This window comes from Gobio gobio (genome assembly GCF_949357685.1).
Source record: "Gobio gobio genome assembly, chromosome: 15".
Taxonomy (NCBI): Eukaryota; Metazoa; Chordata; class Actinopteri; order Cypriniformes; family Gobionidae; genus Gobio; species Gobio gobio.
The window spans coordinates 15,855,458-15,877,231 of NC_137108.1; the positions used below are offsets into that span (position 1 = coordinate 15,855,458).

Consider the following 21,774-nt stretch of genomic DNA (forward strand, 5'->3'; position numbering starts at 1 on the left):
GCTGTAATGGTTCGTGTTTATTCAGAACTCTCAGATACAAACAAAATAAACTCGCCTCACAGCACTCTCAACAACTCAGTACAATATAACTTTCTCAGCAGTCTTTCTCCAGCTCTCCGTCTCTCTGGTCCATGAGTACCCAGTCCGTCTCTCTCTGGCAGTGCTTGCAGACCTCGATAAACCACGCCCCCCTCCGCCACAAAATCTAACACTCATTTCAAATGCAAAGATGTCAGCCAATCACAACAGAGGGCATTTTCACTGAAGTCTCACAGCAGACACGTCCCTTCAAACAGAGCATTCAAGCCAGGGGGGTAAAATCAGGATAGAAAAAAATGCCTTTTATTTCAAAATTATGACATTTTATGATGTAAAAATCATACTAACAATAAAAAGTACACCTCAGGAAACATTATAAAATAATTAAAAAATCCACGCCATGGGAACTTAAAGGTACGTACTGCCACTATAAAGTACTAATATGCACATTTTAAGAGTACTGTCCCAGTGACAGGCTGTTGTACACCTAAAGGTACAATTTTTACAAAATCTTTCTGAGAGTGCACATTTGTAGGGTGCTAGGAGTCTTGGGACCCTGGACAGGTCCCGGCAATCCTTCTAGGATTAGTGTATTTTAGAACCCTCCCCTACTGGCTGTGTTTTTTTTTAAGTAGGGTCCTTCATTATCTTTTGGAGCCTAAACCAATCCCTTAGGACTTGGCAAGTAGATGTTAGGTTCTTGTTAGCAGGCACCTTTTTCAGGTGCTGGGAGTCTTGGGGTCCTGGACTAGTCCAGGCAGGTAGTAAATGCTTTCTTATGCGATTGTTCTGTGGTAGTAGAGCTGAAGCTCTCCTGTGGCCTCTTAAATGTTAGAGTTCTATGTAGCAAAGAGGGTTAATAGTTATTTTAAATGAAAACCCCCATGTTTTCTCCTTCTAGTGGTAGGTCTCCCTGGGCCAGTATTCCCAAATGGCTGTGTCAAGCTAAAGAAGCTGAAATAGCGAAACCTTGCTGGTTAATAAATTCAATAAATGGGAAAACAAAGCTTTACTTATTTGAAAAAGTAACTCAAATTTTTAGTTGTAAATTTAAAAATAATGTGTTACCCCCAACACTGAATGATAAGTGCACATCATTATTATTTTTTTTTATTTCTTGTGCCCTCGTAATATTTCATTAAAATAACTCCTCCTCCCTCTTGCAACAGCATCTCTTCTTTAATTATATTATAATTATAATATTTGGCTGTTTTTAGGTGCTTCTCAAGCATCCAAATAATTTTCAGTCAGTATATTTGATATACATATGTCAAATACTGTATTTTGCCAAACGCGCATGCACAACACATGCAAAAACACACTAAATCTACTTGAGGTCAGTGTAGGAGTTTAGAAAGCTGTTGTTTACTAGCACACAGAGAGGCTTACAGAATACAGCTGAGTGCTAAGGGGAATAATCTGATCGAGCCTTCAGTGTGACGTAAAGTGGATGTCAGCACAAAACGTCATGTCTCATTAATGAGGATCATGGTCATCCTCTTTACATCTCATGCTAATGCACTACAATCTTTTATTAGTGTTATTATTCTTATTCTTTACAATAATGACTGAAGTTTCCAGTGCATAACTAACCAGCAATCGAAATTTGTAAGTGTCTCAGCAACTGAAATGTAATGATATATGGTGCAAGTGATGCAGTGATGTGACTGATTGATTACCTGACTCTTGGTGATCATGCTTCAGATAAAGCGGCTCTGTTTTAAATGCTCCAATAATGTCTAATCTTTTCTTCACCCTGCACAGAGACATTCACATTCATCACACAGTGGATGAGACAATAGTCAATTACTGTGGATCATTGTGTGTACAGTATATATTGTTATTATGTATATGTTCAATAATGGCTAATTATTATATCATTTGGTATTATATTGTGGATCCTGATGTGACAAAGTATGTATGCAAATGCTTTATCTGCATTTTTAAACAAAGTTTGAAGAGACAGAAGAGACACTTAAGAGAAAAATAAGCTATATAATTGACAGTGTGTCTAGTTTGTGGGAGTGTTGTTCCCTTTCAATATTAAGAATAAGTGTTTTGCCATGTAATTTTGTTCTAGTGTGAGCCCAGAATGACTCAGTGTTTAACTGGACACACCTTAGAGTTGAATCAAGATAGTGCGATCAAGTTCTGTTAAAGAGCCTACTGGTATAAGAGGGGATTATGCATTGAGATAAAATCATATCTTTCTCCACAAAGTAACTTCTTTATATATGTAGTATATAATATATGAATGTGCATATCTTTCTTTATGTATTTGCAGTACAGTACACACTTCCCATAACACCTGATGTAATCGTTACATCATAAAAAGAATGGCATCTACGCTAAAGTTAGTCTCTAGTTTATCCCTAGGTTAACTGCAGTCAGCCGGATCCGGGCCGTAACCAGATCAGATGGTGGACCTGCGCCCAGACATGACCAACGCATCCCTCAAGTGTCTGCAGAGACCGTGTCAATTAGACTCCCCCTTAAATTGCCTCATCGACACGGTATCTTCAATAAACCCGTCCCCGGCGTGATGACTCCGATCTTTTAAATATTCCTATCTAATAAATTGCCTTATCGTCACGACATCCCAATATACCGTCTCCGGCGTGATGACTCCGATCTTTCAAATATTCCTATCTAATAATTGCCTCATCGACACGACATCCTCAATAAACCTGTCTCCTGCGTAATGACTCTTATCTTTCGAATATTCCTATCTAATAATTGCCTCACTGACACGGCATCCTCAATAAACCCGTCTCTGACGTGATGACTCCGATCTTTTGAATATTCCTATCTAATAATTGGCTCACCGACACGGCATGATGGCCAGAGGAGAACTGGCACCCCGACTGAGCCTGGTTTCTCCCAAGGTTTATTTTTCTCCATTATGCCACCTGATTGAGTTTTGGTTCCTTGCCACTGTCGCCTTTGGCTTGGCTTGCTCAGTTGGGGACACTACATTTTCAACTAAATATTCAAATAAATTGTCAACTAAATTACTGATCTGCCTGCATTGTCACTATATGATAATAGAAATGAGCTGGATAACATCACTGTTTTCTCCAGAGCCGTACAGCCAAATCAAATTCTGTTGCATTATTTTCCTGTTTTACACTGTGAAGCTGCTTTGAAACAATCTGCATTGTAAAAAGCGCTATATAAATAAAGGTGACTTCACTTGACTTGACTACACTAATTGACCATGGCTAAGAAAAATCCAGTTAGTTCTTAGAAAAGGTCTAGCAATATTTATTTTAAGGTTCAAGGTTTATGGTTCCCTTTATTGCCATTCAGCACTTTTACAGAAAAAGGAGAAGGGGAAACTAAAGTTTTTAGTTTGACTAAAAAGCAGGGATTCAAGATTTCTTTCCAAAGTGATGAATTGTATACATTTAAAAAATGTGTTTTTAAAAGCTTGGGGGTTGGTAAGATTTTTTTTTTTTTTTTAAGAAGTTTCCTATGCTCACCAATGCTGCAATTATTTGATCAACAAAGAACCAGCAATAGTGCGAAATATTATTACACTAATAAATGTTTTCTATTTTAATATATTTAAAAATGATTCCATCAATGGCAAAGATGAATTTTCAGCAGCCATCTTCAGTGTCACATGATCTTTCAGAAATCAGTCTAATATGCTGATTTGGTGTTTAAGAAATATTATTATTTTTATAAATAAATACATTAATAAACTGCCCCAAATGCCTAAATAAATCTTACTGCCCCCAATCCTTTGAATGGTGGTGTATATCAAAGTCAATCTGTGTCTTTATTTTCTTTCTATATAACCATGACCGCATCTGTTTGTCTGGTGCTGATATGAAGGGCAGCTGGAACCGTTTCCTCTGTTGAATGACAAAACCAACCCATAGTATGTTGGGATACAGTGGATGGGCTCAGAGGATAAATTAAATAAGCTTTTTGACACTTACCACAATGTTGAGCAATCAAAGTTGACCAGGAGCCATTTATGAGGATTGAAATTGAAAGAGTCTGCAAACTAAAAGAGAAGCAAATTGTGATGTTTCTAACACTTATTCTTCTTGAGACGGGGCAAAACGTCACAAAATTTGCCTGGCATTGGTAAAATTAATACAATTTTCACTTTGAAATAAATCAGGGATAATCACTAGAATGTTCTTAACATAGATGTCAACAACATCAGATTATTAAAATATGAAATGAGGTTAATTCAATGTCAGTTTTCATTCTGAAGATCCTCTTACAATATTTCACCTGCCTAGTTCAGTAATATCAGAAACAAGACATCATATGTGTTAAATGTTCCCCATGTCTTGTTTGGACTTTTGTGTTATTTCCTGTTTCTGTGCCATGTTTGTAGTCCCTTGTAGTTTTTCATGTTGATTAGTTCCCTGATTGTTCCCATAATGAAGCAGGAGTTGAAGAGATACAGGGGTTTTATTAAACAAACAAACATAATCAAGAAACCATGCAGCCAACACAAGAAACAGAGAGAACCAAAAAGCAGGGACACGCACCATCTACAACTACTGCAAACATCGACTGACAAGGAAAAAGGGAAACACAAGGGCTGTGCCTGAAATCCCCCCCATACCATTAAATAGGGCACTGTTTGAGGGAACAGCCATTTTTAGTGGTGTCCAAAACCATAGTGGACGTTATCGAGTGCACTCATTCAATCGCACAATGGGCTAGAGAATACCCATAATGCACTGTGAGGGTCGTGCTGAATGACTTCCCGTGTCTGACCAAAAGGTGGCGCACTGGTTCCTACAGTTGAATCATCATCCATTTTCCAAATTGTAGGTCCAAAGTGGTTACAGCATAATATCATGCATACATTCATTTTTAATTAAGGTTTATACATGTTAGTTTCCATGACAGAGTTCAAGATAAATCCTTTCATCTTACTATTTGAGCTTCCAGTTTTCAAAAAATTCTGCTAAATTTCAAATAATCATTAAACAGCAAGCACAAGCAGCCTCATTTACTCCCTCAAATGAACTATATAAAGCTCCATTTCCACAGCACAGAAATTACCCGGAACAATTTGTACCAGGAACTTTTTTTACAGGAACTTTTGTCCCCCCGACCTGCTACTGTCTGCGTTTCCACTGCGGTCTAAAGTACCGTGAAGATTAGGCAAATAAGTCCGGTGATGTAGGACTGCGCGCGACTGCTCCTCCCAGTCAGCGACGGACAGTAATCATTTTTGTGTGATACTGTCTGCAACAATAACAAGTATGGAGGAGATGCAAGCAGCGCTGCTTTTGCTAGTTATGTATTGGTTTACTAAAGAGGTAATTTAAAAAAACGGCGGAAAAGAGACTAGCACTGATACTAAAGCGTATTCTGAAAGCTCGTAAAGCTAGATTTAAAATAAGACAAGTTGTTATTATGTTAGTATGTTATTATCAACTATTACGGACATTGACCGTGCAATTGCTGAGATAATGCGTGCCATCGGACAGAAAGAGCAAGACTGATATTTACTGAATGCAGAACGAACCTCGAAAAAGACTTTTAAAAATGCCGGTTGAAATAAAATGCTGCGTACGCTCAACCAATCAGCATGTTCAGCGCCCAAGTCCCACCCCGGAAAGTTCCTGAACTTTGAAAAAGTACTACCTTGCGAGCAGGGCCTTTTGGAGGGGGAAATATTTACCCGGAACTTAATTTAGACCCTGGTTCCTGCGGTCGAAACTCACAGAGTACCACCACAAAGTCCCTAGTTCCTGGGGAAAGTTCCTGCAGTGGAAACGCGGACTAATGTAGAGAATAGTGAGTGAGGGGACACAGCCAATGGCTATGAATAAGGGTAACAAGCTAACAAGACACAGATGGGAACAATCAGGGAACTAATCAATATGAAACTTTTAAGGGACTACAAACATGGCACAGAAACAGGAAGTAACAAAATTCCAAACAAGACATGGGGAAGGTATAACAGAGATATATAGTATATGTATAGTTTTACATATGATATTTTGATCTTCTTTATTACAACCATGACATCCGAACTCTATCCAAAATTGTTTGTGATTTTAAGATCATTTTCATCATATTAAATAGGTCCTAACAGTATCTAGCAACACCAATAATGGAGGTGCCAATTCAATTGATGGAGCCTAAGCCCTGTAGTCTCAATACTGTTATTCATTTATTTATTAAGTGATTGCTAGGGCAAGAAAAAAACTATTTGTGAAAGCAGGGATGGAGATTGCACCCTCATAGGTGAATAACTTTGAATAATTTAATCCAAAATAATTCCTTGATGCATACATTAAACTTCCATTTTGGTGACTATTTTATCCCAATACACAAGAATCTTTGTTAAAATAAAGACTGTAATTTTGAAATATGAAAATAAAATTTAAGATGAGTCATCTGTCACCTACGTGTTGGCTTGGTCTGACATGAACTCTTGAATCATAGAATATTATGCATCAAACTCACAATCAACTGCAGCATCTGTCCAATGAGCATTCGAACAGAGACATTATCTCAAAGTCTAATCTTTTTGCTCACTCTCCCCTTTCCAATATCCTTTCCATCTGCTTCAATAAAGAAGGCAGACACTGTCATGGCAGTCTGATAGTTGCCATGCTGAGTCCTGCCTGTCTTTCACTTCCTGGCAACGGACTGCACACAGGAAACAGCAGCCTGCTGTCATTTCGCGGTCAATAATAAAAACCATGGTCTGAGCAGGGGAGACTGTCTTCACTATTGTTTGAACTCGTGATGCTAATATACAGTGATATTTCTTTAGCGAGTGAAAAAAGGAACTTATCTAAAGGTCTTTCTTTGCCTCGGGAAATTACTTTACCCTTATCATTGCGACACCCAGCTGGGTGCCACAACAACTCAAAGGACGATCAGGGATCTCTAATTTCCAGCCCATTCCACAAGACATCGCTCATACCAGCTCACATCATTTGTGACATTTAAATATTCTCAATCGCACACGCACGACTCCGTCCTCCACACACCGCTCCCAAAGTAACAGGATCAATAGTTGAGCCCAGCACAGATTGCTCTTCTGTTATAACCTAGGGTGACCAAACGTCCTGTTTTCCCAGGACATGTCCTGTTTTCAAGTCCTGTACTGGCCCTAATATAACACTTTTCTATCCATAATGAGGGGGCATACTTTAAATGTATTGAAATTAATAAGGAATTTTTGAGTAAACTTCGAGTATCATTTGAGTATCTCATTGCCGGGCCGAGTGTCCTGGTTTTCGGTAATCAAAATATTATCACCCACACCTTTCAGGGCTTTAAGAGCAGCCTGTGTGAAGTGTGCTTAAGGACACAATGTGTGATTTGATTGTTATCTCACCTCTACGCCATTCAGGAGGGGTCTGAACTCTGGACAGATAAATGCACTCCCAGCATATGCTGCATCAATGTGCATCCAGATTTTCTCTGCATTACCTGACATAGAAATATTGACAATGTTTATATCAAAATATTCATGAATTTCATTGCAGCCACAAATAAGCTATACATGAAAAGAACAATAAATGGTATTTGGTCTTACAAATAGGGCCGAGCTCAGTGATGCAGTCGAACGCACAGGATGGAGTTGTTCCCAGTGTTGCACAAAACTAAGAGAAACATCCAGAAAATCAAATGGATGGATTATTATGTGTTGATTTTAATATGTTATGTACTGCTCAAACAAATAAGTCAACCTTATCCTAACCTACAATGTTCAATGAAAAATTCATTTGATCCCAACGATTTGATCACAAAAAAGATTTGTTCCTGCTCTTTTTGTCATTCTTCTAACACAGATCTGCTGGCTGAGCCTGGGGCTAATTTGACTAATGTGATTCAGCAAACAGGCTCTCCAAACAGCATTAGCCCTCATGCAGACGGTGGGGGACAGGTTCAGAGAAAGAGCAGAGACAAATGTCTAATTTGTTCTCATTTCATGCTCTCTCACAGTCTGAGTGGCTGCCATGATGCACCATGATGTTTGACTGATTCTGTAATTTTGCACTGTTAATATACAGTACAGTGGCTGGAAGTTATAATACTAATAGTAAAACTACTATACGCTATATACTATATTTATATGGTGAACATGATTTCACCAAGTAAAACATGTTCCTGGATCCATGTTTTTGTAGATCCTGGGACAACATTCTAATCAACCAATCAGATTTAAGGGAGTCATTTACAGATTATGACAAGTTTAGGCTTACAAGCAGGGTTAGGGGCTTCTACATCAGTTATTCACCTACATTTCCCTCTGATTTTAGGGATAACTTATGGGTAGGGTTAGGTTTAGGGGTTGGGATAGCATTAGAACTAAATTTTCAGACAGAAATGTTGTTCCAGGATCAACAAAATATGTTGAGTAATACAAATAATAAGTAAGTAATAATAATATTTGCTTTATTTATTGTTTTTAGTAGTGATGTGCTGTTTAAAAGAAGCATATAGTGATATACATACAAAAAATGGTATGAGTCCTGCGGCTCTATCCTCATCTAGAACACTCTGCAGCGCATCTCCTCGCACAGAAAACTTATTGTCGGAGGGAATTTTCTTCATCCTCACTCCACCTATCAACCCTGCCCTCTCCACCGATGAGTGTGCCTGAAATATCAACAAAACACTGCAATGTTATTTCTCAATTAATGATTGTTTTAAAAACATGACCATTATTGAAATTTTCATGGATTCCAATTATACTTTTACAGACACACAACTGGCACTTCACTGTTATCCTGATACATGAGAGAACTGTTGTGTTGCCCTTTTGCATTGTTTGACATTTCCATTCAATGAGAATTCTTGCTAATCATCCCAACTCACCCCCAGACGCTCATCCTTACAGAAGAAAAGGACTCACACAGTTATCACAGTGCCTGTTAAATGATGTGTATTATCTTGCAGACCAGTTTAAATGTCCTGTAGGTTAAATATACCCTTGCAGCAGTCTTTCAACTTGGCTTGTTGTCTCACCTGATCAGATGAGTAGGCGACTAGTTTGGCTGTAATATCTGACTCCGATTGGTCAGGATGGTCAGCCTGGATCAGTTTGACGATTTTGGAACGAGCAGCAAGAAGAGCCATGAGACTGGCTTCACTGGCAGTGCCCTGTATTAATAAACAGCATATGTATTTATTTATTTGAACATGTCTGCACAAGTACACCAACATTTGCTGTCTATATTGAGCAGTTCTCATAATTGCTCATAATTGCTATGTTCAATATTTTTTGAGACAAATTTTCTCTCATCTTGAATAGGCTATTGAGCGAAACAACCTCAATCAATATACCCCGGCGATGCAGCGGTGATGAATTTTCATCAGCTCTCCAGCTCTGTTTTGTATGTTCTCAAAGAGGGAATGAGAAGACTTCCACTCGAAACCCCTCAATCAGATTACCTCAGCTCATTGAGAGGCACGAGCTATCTTTGATTTCCCTTTGTCAGCCTGACAGCGCACACCCTTAAACTGATTACTAATGATTCAGTTTACTTTATTAGATAACCTGGAAAACTATTGCCACATTTGTTTGGCAACTCAATATGAAACAAATTTCAAATTTGGAGTGAAAATGTCAGTGAAATGTTAGTTATCACAAAGCAAATGAATATTGTTTCAATGACAAAAAGGATTTTCAATTCTAAATTATTTTGTTGCGTACCTCGTAACATTTATTAAATGTTACTTCATCGTTCATCTGCATCAAGCCTCATTGTTGTACCCTTCACTGGAATCTAGTTCAGTATATTGACTTTGACATACGCAACACTGTGTATTCTGACACCTTTTTATCAGAACCAGCATTAAATTCTTGAGCAATTTGAGCTACAGTAGCTCGTCTGTTTGATGGGACCACACGGGCCTTCGCACCCCACGTACATCAATGAGCCAATGAGCCACCATGACCCTGTTGCTGGTTCACCACTGTTCCTTCCTTGGACCACTTTTGATAGATACTGACCACTGCAGACCGGGAACACCCCACAAGAGCTGCAGTTTTGGAGATGCTCTGAGTTGTCTAGCCATCACAATTTGGTCCTTATCAAACTCGCTTAAATCCTTACGCTTGCTCATTTTTCCTGCTTCTAACACATCAAATTTGATGACAAAATGTTCAAAAATGTTTGTTTGTTTTTTATTTATTATTTTGTCTAAAGGTTTGATAAACTATTCTGTATAAATAATAATGCTACACGCTAAGTTTTCCTTGGATAATTTACTTATACCTACACCTGTTCTCCTCCCCTCTCTACTATGCCCACCTTTGTTGAAAGGCATTGCTTACAAAACCCACAAACTCCCTCATTAGTGCGTGCTATCGGTGTAAATAATGCTTGTTGCCATAGTGAGCTCTCTGAAAAGCCCAGAGACAAAACCATCCAGGGGAAGGACACACACTCCAAAGCGGCCCTAATGACAGAGCATCAAGCCGACTGTCATCAGTGGGCTTTCCATACGCTGTGCTTCCTGTGTCTCTTTCTAAATGGTCACAGCTGCTCAACTGCTGCATCAATTGTGATGAAATGAACACAGACTGCTCTCAGTACACGCCTGCCTGACTGTCTCCTCTCATGTCTAGCTGACGTCTTAAAAGGCAATTTCTACTGGACGTAACAATTGTCAGGGCCTAGAGAAGAAATCAATTACAAACAAGTTGTTGTGTGGGACATGTATTTGTCATTGTTCAGAAGAAATTACCCGTAAACACGGATTGAGCGTATGGCATTTCAATAGTTTGAAACATCCATTTTGACACCTGACACAAGAACCTGTTGCCTATTCAGATATGTAATTATATTTAAAGCAAATTTTCTATATTTCAATGTGTGTTGTCTGTTTCAAAACACATTTTGATTATATAAATCAACCTTTGCAGACCTACAGATGCTTAAAAGTTAATGTTCATTCAGAGTTATATACACTACGTTGCCAAAAGTTTTGGGATGCCCTGACATCCCATTCAAAATCCGTATAGGGTTTAATATGGATTTGGCCCACCCTTTGCTGCTATAACAGCTTCAACACTTCTGGGAAATCTTTCCACAAGGTATAGGCAAGTACTGTTCTCCTGGTAACCGCCAAACCCAGACTCGTCCATCGGATTGCCAGACCGAGAAGCGGCATTCATCACTCCAGAGAACATGTCTCCACTGCTCTTACACCACTGCATCCGACGCTTAGCATTGCACTTGGTGATGTAAGGCTTGGATGCAGCTGCTCGGCCATGGAAACCCATTCCATGAAGCTCTCTACACAGTTCTTGAGCTAATCTGAAGGCCACATGAAGTTTGCTGGTCTGTAGCTATCAGGGTTGGGAGGGTTACTTTTAAAATGTATTCCGTTACAGTTGTGTGGTCACTGATTTGAGCTGATCAGATCATCAGCACCAGCTGCGGCTGATCATTGTGTCTATTTAATGTCTTATTATCCACCTTGTGTTTGTCAGATTGTTTCAGAGTTCTCCTGTGTGCATGTCCTGTTCCTGGCTGTCTCTGTGTTCCTGTGTTTCGTGTCTGGATCCAGTGTTTATCTTCACGGGGAACAGACGACCAGGTTCACAGAAGACTGGTTGCCCATTCGCATCCCTGTGCTGCCAAGGGAGGACTACCGAGCACGTTGATTCATCTGACCCACTGCTACTACTCTTATTGGATTATTCTTGAATAAACACTGTTATTCTTACTCGCATTTGAATCCTCCTTCATTGAACCTGACTGCCTCAGCCAGCACTGACCCCGCTCTGTGATTTTACGTGGCCTACCACTTCATGGCTGAGTTGCTGTTGTTCCCAATTGCTTCCACTTTGTTATAATACCACTAACAGTTGACCATAGAATATTTAGTATTGAGGAAATTTCAAGAATGGACTTATTGCACAGGTGACAACCTACTGTACCACGCTTGAATTCACTGAGCTCCTGGGAGGGACCCATTCTTTCACAAATGTTTGTAGAAGCGTCTGCATACCTTGGTGCTTAATTATTCACCTGTGGCCATGGAAGTGATTTGAACACCTGAATTCAATGATTTGGAGGGGTGTCCCTATACTTTTGGCTATACAGTGTCTCATCAATTAAAAATTATATACAGTTTATAAGAAATGATCTTCTCCAATAACCTTCATGTACCCCTGGTTGAAACCCTTTAAGTGATGCCATTCAAATAAACTTACAGTACTAGCAGCACAAATATTTTCTGAATTATCTCACCTGGATGACCCCTCCCCCTTTGCCCTCCGTACCAGCAAGAAAATCTTCTGGTAGCTTCAGCATCTTTCCCAGCCAGTCCAGCATCACTGTCTCCAGCTCCGTACAGGCCGGACTCGCTGCCTACAAAACAAAAAAATCCTGCATCAGCTTACAAGAACAGACAGGTGGCTAAACGGACAGATGGACGGATATACATATGGCTAACTGGATGGATGGGTGGATGGATGGATATACAAATGGTTAACTGGATAAATGGATGGATGGATGCACAGACAGGTGGCTAAGCAAATTGATGCAATGATGGTGGATGTATGTATGGATGGATGGATGGATATGCAGATTGCTAACTGGATAAATGGATGGATGTACAGACAGGTGGCTAAACAAAATGCAATGATGGGTGGATGTATGAATGGATGGATGGATGGACAGGTAGGTTTAGGTTCCAAAACTAAATGGATAGCTGGATAGAGAGAAAAACATACCCAAGAGAATCCAATGCAACCAATGGCTCCACACAGCATGTCTGCTAGCATTGCAGGAAAAGAGTGGGCAGTAGGGAAGTATGCATAGAAGTAGGGGCTGTGCCAGTGAGTCACCTGAAACAGTGCAGTAAACAAGTAGAAACAATTGTTTAAAATTGATATTCAATATTCATAAAAAAAAACATATAAGAGATAATTTTTACAACCTATTTATTTGCTTCAGTATTTTAATATGTTATCAAGCTACAGAGTAAGGGGACTGTGATATGTCAGATTTCGTTTGGTTGTTCTGTTGTTGTTGTTCACCTTTGCTCTTTTGAACAGGCAGCATGACTTCAGAAATAGTGACATTGGGTTTTTCTCTCAGAAAGTTAAAGGTTAGATGAAATTATGAAGGCTAGATGAAATTATTCCATGTTTTTTTTCTAGCTGAGAAGAGAGAGCTTGAGGCACTGTGCGTCTGTCTCTCTCTTGCAGGATTTTCCTATTGTGAGTCATTCATTAGCTCCAGCACACACTTTTAAACAAGCATTAAAACAGGACTTCTGAAAAGGAAAATTGGTCTAATTGGACACATTGGGAAGGTTAACACCTTTAACTGAATTAAACAGTTAGTTTTTTCCTCTGAGCTATGAAATAAAGGGGTGGAGGAGGCTTTGCTAAAAAAAAAGGCATGTATAATGAGAGAAAATTTTGAGAATCTCTCGGTGTGGCCACATTTTAAAACAAAATACAGTGTATCTGTATCTGTACAAGATAAATCACGCAGATGAATATTTTCACTTATCGGCATAGTGGATAACATAACTACATCATCCTATCTGTTTTATACTTGGTAGGCTATCAGTTTAATTGGTGGACCAAAGCCATATTCGATGGTAATTGTTTGTGGGGTCATAAGGTATTTTCATCATTGACAGGGACTAGTCAGTGATTTTATTGCTGTCCGAATCCATAATGTCAGTGTTTTTCTCCCACCAACAATGTAAAAATCCCCAGCCGGATTACCTACTGTTTTTTGACAAACACCAGGGTCGTGTGGAAATTGAATTGGCGTCCGAATCCACATCTCTGAGTTTTCAAGAATATATCATCTCACAATTCACTGTTTAAATCCTTTTTGATCACTGCAGAGCACCATACGGTTGCTCTTCGCTGTAATTTGGATGCATTTTAAAGATCTACACTTTTTGTATTGAAATGCTGGCAAGTATTTACAATTGCAATATATTTAATCAACGCTCAAAAAATAAAAAGAAGAAAAGCACGTAAACATTTGAATGCAATATGCTGGTAACACTTTAAGGTTCCCTTTGTAAAGGGTTATTAACGGTGTTTGTTAATGACTAATAACTCATTTACAAATGCATTATAGATCGTTGATTAGCAGTTATTACTGAATGAATAAAAAGAGTGACTGTAAAGGGGTCATGAACTGCGTTTTTTTATTGTTTTATGATGTTTCCTGGGGTGCACTTATAATGTTAGAATGCTTTTTGCATTAAAAATTGTCATAATTTACAAATAAAAGGCATTTTTCCTACTCTGATTTTGGCTCTCTGCTCTGAACAATTACAATTACAGCTCTCATGGTTAACTAATTGTGAAAAGCGTTGCATTACATTTAGATCTATGGCATTATATTTAGATCTATGGCATTATATTATCATCTATGGCATTATATTTAGATTGTGGCATGAAAGGTTGCAGTGATGATCATTGTAGCCGATCACACACGTTGAGCGCATGAAAGCAGTGATCTCGTCATTGCAACTCAGTTTCTGTATACTAACGAATGCCTTCATCTTCACTAACAGTGCAAATGTGATATAGTTAAGAGATTCGTTGAATAAAACAGGAATCATTGATAAACACTTTCTTTGATCACTTTCTTTATATAATTTAATCACCTTTAAATAACAGATTATTTTCATCCTACTAAGAGAAACAACGCAAGTTGCCGTTTAGTCACTGGTCTGAATAACTGACACACAGACAAAGAACATCTGACTACATGAATCATTACATTTCAGATCAGGCCTTAGAATGAACACAGTTACTTACATGTTGCATTACTGTTGATCCCAGGCACTGCACAATAATTGTAATCCTCAACGGCATGTGTATTGCCTTTAACACAATACCTGCCAAATTGTGAGCCCTTTTTAACTCACATGTTATAGATGCTTAATAAATGTATTTATTCACACTTATTTACCTCAAAACCAGATTCCTGATTTACTTCATGATGCAACAAAATATGCTGAGTGAGACTGAAGGGTGTTGTATTTGTGGTTTTCTCATTAATATCTCATGACTGCAACTTTTCTTAAAATGTTCCCTACAAAAAGTTACTGTCTTACCCATGATATTCCACAAAAGGCTCATGCCTATCCTCAGCAGTGTATAAAACTGATTTCTTGCTTATCAAGATGAAATTATCAAACTTTATTTTGAAATGTAAAGTGAACACATGTGAACCATTTATTAATGAGTTAATCACATCACTAAAGCTGGCGTGCTGGCGTGTTCTGGCGTGTAACAGGAGTTGGCGCTAGTGAGCATGTGAACGTGAACCTTGTAAAGTGAAATGTAAAGTGAACACATGTGAACCATTTATTGATAAGTTACAAACATTAATAACCTGTGAAAGTGAACCTTAATGTAAAGTGAACACATGTGAAACATTTATTGACAAGTTACAAACATTAGTAACCGTGAATCATGTATTTATTCATTATTAATGCACACACAGAAAATAGTATTTTTTCTGATGAAATAGTTTATGGTTGATGCATTGTATCCGTAAACACAACTTTAAACTTGAACATTAACATATTAATACGCAATCAATAATTATTTTGATATCATGATAAAGACCACTGTAACCTGAGCCATCCACACTTTAGTTACAGTAACGTTATGCGCGTGACAGAACCGTCAGTGGGAGAGCCAGAGCGGTTATTTGTGTAAGGCAACTGCAAACTAACACAGCGACTACACAATTAATATAAACACTTGAAAAACATAGACTACGATGTCACCTTAGTTAGCTTACCATCAAATCAGTAACACTTAAAAATTCGCTTCAGAGCACGATAGAACCATAGACAGTAAAAGAAATGGAAACAGCGACCCCATAGACTTCAACGGAGAAAGTGAAGTCAATTAGAAGCACTCACTTCCTGATGGCTGAGCGTACTGCACAGCCTCAGACTGAGCTTGACGACGTAGATGTGACGTGAGCAACCTGTCTGACAGTTGTAAGTCTTCTAGTAGTTGTGCAAAGTAAAATCTGAATCACCGAATCTTGCAGAGATGGAGAGCGCGAGCAGGAGCAACTTTTGGTAAGTATTCTGATGAATTATTTTGTCATTGCATATATTTATTTATTTTAATAAATTGCCTCATAGACAGTAAAAGATTGCCTGCAAGCTTCACCTCCTGTCTATACGGTAATTTATCTACTGTGCAACAAAGAGTCGCGTGGTTATGACACAATCGTTAGCCTATTTTTACAAAAACGGCTTCTATGGGGCGATAGTGTAAGATACAAGGTAATTGCCTTGTAATGCCTTTTACAAATTGCCGTGTTTCTTTAGAAATAAACAATGGACAAATGGAGTCTTTAAACGCCTCAGATGTAAAGTTATGTCAAAGTGACGCCAAAATGAATGGGAGTTCATGGAATGCTAACTCGGATTGAGCCCTGCCAATGGTGAGTTCCCAGACCCAACATCTTGATGTGGGTCTGGCTTGTCAGGCTAGTTGGATAAGCAAATTAACACAAACCCACAACATGCATTCAGTAATGGGTAGAATATACTGAACACTGTAAAAAATAAATCTGTAAGTACATGTACATGTAACAAGGACTGTGAAATAAAGTGTTACAAATTCAATTTTAATTACTGGTTATTTACAATGACCAAAACCTCCGGACGTGGTAACCTAGAATAATGCTAACACTTGATGGCTGCTCTGTCAAGTCTTTGTCTTCTGTTAGGTACCTGGGTGTGCTCTGTAATACCAATCTTTCATTTGAAAGCCACGCTTCTAGCATCTGTAAAACCCCATTCTTCTATCTTAAAAATATATCTAAATTACGACATGCTCTCAATGCAAAATGCAGAACAGTTCATGCATTCATGACCTCAAGGCTTTAGTTAGTTAATGCATTCATGACCTCAAGGCTAGATTATTGTAATGCTCTACTGGGTGGTTGCCCTGCAAGCTTAATAAATAAACTCCAGCTGGTCCAAAACACAGCAGCTCGAGTTCTTACTAGGAAGTATGACCATATTAGCCCGGTTCTCTCAACACTGCACTGGCTCCCTATTAAACATCATACATATTTTAAAATCTTACTAATTATTTACGAAGCACTAAATGGTTTAGATCCCCAGTACTTGAACAAGCTCTTAACGCATTATAGCCCTTCACTTCTATTGCGGTCCCAAAATTCGGGCCAGTTGATAATACCGAGAATATCAAAATCAACTGCTGGTGGTCGATCCTTTTCCTATTTAGCACCTAAACTCTGGAAGCTGACACACTGTCAGTTTAAATCTAGACTAAAGAATGCATCTCTTTACTATGGCATACACATAGAACATTATCAATTTCTATTATTCAAATCAGTTAAATGATTGTTAGGCTGCATAAGCTAGGTCAGCCTGAACCGAGAAGGCGTCCCATAACACCTGATGTACTCGTTACATCATAAGAAGAATGGCATCTACGCTAATATTAGTCTCTCTGTTTATCCAGAGGTTTACAGTAGTCTCCTGGATCCAGGCCGTATCCAGATCAGATGGTGGATCTACGCCTAGACAGGACCACAATGCAGCCCTGAAGTGTCAGCAGAGACCGTGTCAACTAAATTCTCCCCTGTGAAGATCTCCTTCACTTCACTTTCCAGATGAAAACGTTATCGAAATTAAACTAAAACACCGTATTATGCAATGCAGACAAGTAATTTGGCAGTCATTTGAAGAAAAACTTCACGCCTGCTTACATATATATCAGACGCTCTTGTCTGTAGACTAAACACGTAATGCTTATGTGCATCCCGTCATCATTCTCACAGATTCACGTTTTTTTTAAAGCTTACACAAAGATGATAACTGTACTGTTTCAAAACTGTTTCAAAACCTGTTTTGGTGTTTGAGTTCTGCCGGGCGCTGTTGTCCGGTATGGGATGAGCGGCCGGAACGCATTGAGAGTTTTCTATTTTGGTTGAAAATGGTGTAGTGTAAGTGGCCCCAAAGTAAATAACTAATGATTCTTTACAGCGGAAATCAATCAATCAAAAACTTACTTTAGCTGGACAATACCTTTTTTCTAGAGCTGATGTACAGCCAAAACAATCGCTCTTCCATTCATTTCCCATTATCACTGTAAAGCTGCTTTGAAACAATCTATATTGTGAAAAGCGCTATGTAAATGAAGGTGCCTTGACTTGACTAGCCATCTAGACTTAAAATAATTTACTGTACATAAATTGACTTAAATCTAGAGATGCATTCTATAAAATATGACGCCTAAACAAATCTTACCAGTTGAAAACAAAGTTTAACTTCTGTCTGGTTAGCACTGACTCACCCCTGGCATGATCACCCTCTCTATGTCTTTGACCACATCCTCATAGTTCTCTGCCTCCTCCGGGGCCTCCTCGGGAATCAGTGGCCTCAGATATCCAGGTTCCACATCAGGGTAAACCTGCCTCTTCTCAATGTTCTCTATATAATCTGCCATGTAGTCCACCATCTCCTTCCCGCGTCTCCGGAACTCTGCAGTGTCCATCGTTTTGGCTGAAAGTAGAATAGAGTCTTTCAGTGGGAAGAATAAAAGTCAATCTGATGTATCTTCTCATTGTTCTCAAATGAGGAGAGCTATAGTGTGATTGAGATTTTCATGGACAACATGACTCTCAGTATCTTAACAGGAAAACTAGAGCCAAAGGACACATGTTCAATAATTATAGCAAATCCTCAACAATACATTAGTTTCGGTGAGTATTTTTATTTTTTATTTTAAGAATTACGTTCAGTAAACAATCCTGCAGCATATCAGCGTTATTTTTTAGTATTATTACTCTTATAGTCTTTGGTTACACTTTATTTTAAGGTGTCTGTGTTACAGTGTAATTATATATCTAAGTGTACTAATAATAATTAACGACATATACTTACTATAGGTTTAGGATTAGGATTAGGGTTTGGTTTAAGGGGTAGTTGCATGTAATTATGCATCATTTAAAGTCCATTATTATTATTATTGCCAATTTGATTATATTATATTACTAAAGTAACTACATGTAAAGTGTAACAAAGACACTGTAAAATACAGTTTTGAATTTGCTATTATTTTTTATATTTTCAGTTTTAATTAATGTTTTTATTAATTTAATATGTATTTAATTTTGCTATATGCTTTTGTTGTTTTAGTCTCATTTAAGTTTTTGAAATATTAATATTTAGGGTTATTTTTTATTTCAGTTTTAATTTTAGTTTTATTTCATTTTTTACCCCAGTTATTCATTTTATTGTTTAAACTTAATCTTATTTCAGTTAGCTGCCAATGTAATATTGCTTTATTTAAATTAACAAAAAGGTTTGTAATATTTTCAGTTTTAGTAGACGTAAATAACCTTGCAACATATCTTGTGATATAATGAATGCACCTCTTACAGAGTACACAAATGAATTCTATTTGTGTGAATATGAAAAAAAACCCATAATCAATCATTATCCCTGCACATGAGTAGAAATATTCTGCTGATAAGAACATTACAGGTTGCCAAATACATACTATAAAAAATGAACAATGATGTGAACTTTCCAACCTAAAGTTTGAACAGAATGCTGGCACAGCTCATTTGCATTACATTTCTTAATTTTACAAATTTCTTACACTGATTTTCCTCACACAATCACATGTTGTCCATAGGTTAAATTTGACCTTAAATTGGAATTGAATAGAGCACATATAACAGAAAGAAACTGCAATATATCAGTGAAAGCATTGTCCTAAAAGAGTTCTATCAGCAGGGTTGGTGACAGCGACTACTATTCATTATTTGTAGGCCTGTTATCTCTTTACCCTAATCCACATAATACAAATGGATTGAGATGTGTCAGTGTGTGTGTGTGTGTGTGTGTGTGTGTGTGTGTGTGTGTGTGTGTGTGTGTGTGTGTGTGTGTGTGTGTGTGTGTGTGTGTGTGTGTGTGTGTGTGTGTGTGTGTGTGTGTGTGTGTGTGTGTGTGTGTGTGTGTGTGTGTGTGTGTGTGTGTGTGTGTGTGTGTGTGTATATGTGTGCGTTTCAGTTATTCTCTACATTATGGGGACAAAATGTCCCCACAAATATGCCATTCCTTTTCCTTGTGGGGACATTTTTTGGAAAAATGCAGAAAGTTTTCTGTGATGGGTAGGTTTAGGGGATAGCATAACAGTTTGTGCAGTATAAAAACCATTATGCCTATGGAAATAAAACACGAAAACCCAGCGTATGTGTGTGCGCCCGTGTGTGTGTGTGTGTGTGTGTGTGTGTGTGTGTGTGTGTGTGTGTGTGTGTGTGTGTGCGTGCGCGTGTGTGTGTCTGTGTGTTTGTGTGTATTCAAGTGATGACTCATCCAGAAGTGTTTTGATCACGTACTAGTAAGTACTATTAAAGTTGTACATCTTTGCACACGTGTACAAACATAAATTTGCTGTTTGAGGACAAACCATTGAATTTTTTTTAAATGATATTTGTATTTTGTAAACATTTTTACTATACATTTATGTATGTCGTGAATTAACATTAAAGCTAATTAAACTTAAGCATACTTCTGAAGACAAACCAGCAAATGCAAAGAAGCATTTAGGATCAATCATTATCCTAATGTTCCTACAACAAATAAGAAAAATTGCGTATAAAAGCTTGAATTAATCATTTTGATTTATAAAGCCACAGGCATCTCAGAAAACACTTTATGGTTTGTCAAGTGGAGATATCTTCATGGCATGTCATGCTGCGCTGAAGCAGGTGTTGTAAGTCTGCTGATTACATTTAACTGGCATGGGGACATTTTTTTTAAATAAATACTAAACTCAGCATGCTTTACAATAAGAAACACAATGCAGAACGAGAAAGAAAAGACAATCCACCTCAGTAGTTATACATGTCTTCAACCTGACAAAATCCTATAATATTCTATAATATTTGGATCTTGTACCTGGACTGTGTTCTGAATGCTCAACAAGTGTTACACTCATAATAACTCTCTCTTTCCTCTAATAGCTTTCAATGTACTTACAGTGTCAGGCAAAAAAGAAGATTTGTCCCTCTTGTCGGTCCTCACACGCTTTCTGTTTGTTTCAAACACACATATGTAAACACATACACACAGAGCAAAGCAGAGTGATGTGGAACAGCAGGGAAGCCTGGGGGTTTATCAGCCCTGCCACCGTTCAGACGGCCAATCAGAACGAGGCTTTCATTCAGAGCAGCGCACACAGGCAGGGCAAAAGGAGCTGATTCATAAGGAGTTAATGAGAACCTGTTCACTTTCCACAAACACTAATACAATTGCATTCATACAGACCAATACAAGTCCACATAACATTTTTTAATGTACAGTGCAGACCATTATAGCAAAAAAGGTTAACATACGAGATCTCACATATTACCCTGGTCAATATTTTAGTTAGGGCATCTGAAGTGCCTGTTTACAGCTATTTCATTTCGAAATGACTCAACACTATGCCAATATATGTGTTTTCTTGTAAAGTTGAAAAGCTATCCATAAAACCCACATATTGAAGACAGATAGCCACCCATTAATTAATGTACGTGGTCAATTAATCCATAATATAAAGATCAGTAATAAGTGATTAGTCTGCCAAATCTCTTCCAAAACCAATTTCACAGTTTTCTTCATCTTTTTTCCTTCTAAAAGATGGTTTGTAATTTTATATTATTTAATATTATATTCTGTATTATTATTCATCAATATTCATAATCATTTGTATTATTTTTATTCAGTCAGTGTGAACAC

General features: G+C 38.0%; 1 protein-coding gene across 2 annotated transcripts in view; it reads right to left on the minus strand.

Annotated features, from left to right (window-relative positions):
* The window catches only part of LOC307138338 (aromatic-L-amino-acid decarboxylase-like), a 57,575-nt gene extending 36,385 nt beyond the window's left edge, over positions 1–21,190 (minus strand). For both annotated transcript variants that reach the window (XM_079836583.1, XM_079836582.1), the window contains exons 1-10: positions 21,034–21,190; positions 18,338–18,546; positions 12,734–12,847; positions 12,249–12,368; positions 9,013–9,147; positions 8,500–8,643; positions 7,577–7,643; positions 7,376–7,470; positions 3,987–4,054; positions 1,719–1,795 (exon numbers count right to left, since the gene is read on the minus strand). In XM_079836583.1, coding sequence (XP_079692709.1) covers positions 1,719–1,795; positions 3,987–4,054; positions 7,376–7,470; positions 7,577–7,643; positions 8,500–8,643; positions 9,013–9,147; positions 12,249–12,368; positions 12,734–12,847; positions 18,338–18,538 — 1,021 coding nt within the window. In that variant the 5' untranslated portion in view covers positions 18,539–18,546; positions 21,034–21,190. The remainder of the gene's footprint in view (positions 1–1,718; positions 1,796–3,986; positions 4,055–7,375; positions 7,471–7,576; positions 7,644–8,499; positions 8,644–9,012; positions 9,148–12,248; positions 12,369–12,733; positions 12,848–18,337; positions 18,547–21,033) is intronic.
* Positions 21,191–21,774: the final 584 nt, after the last annotated feature.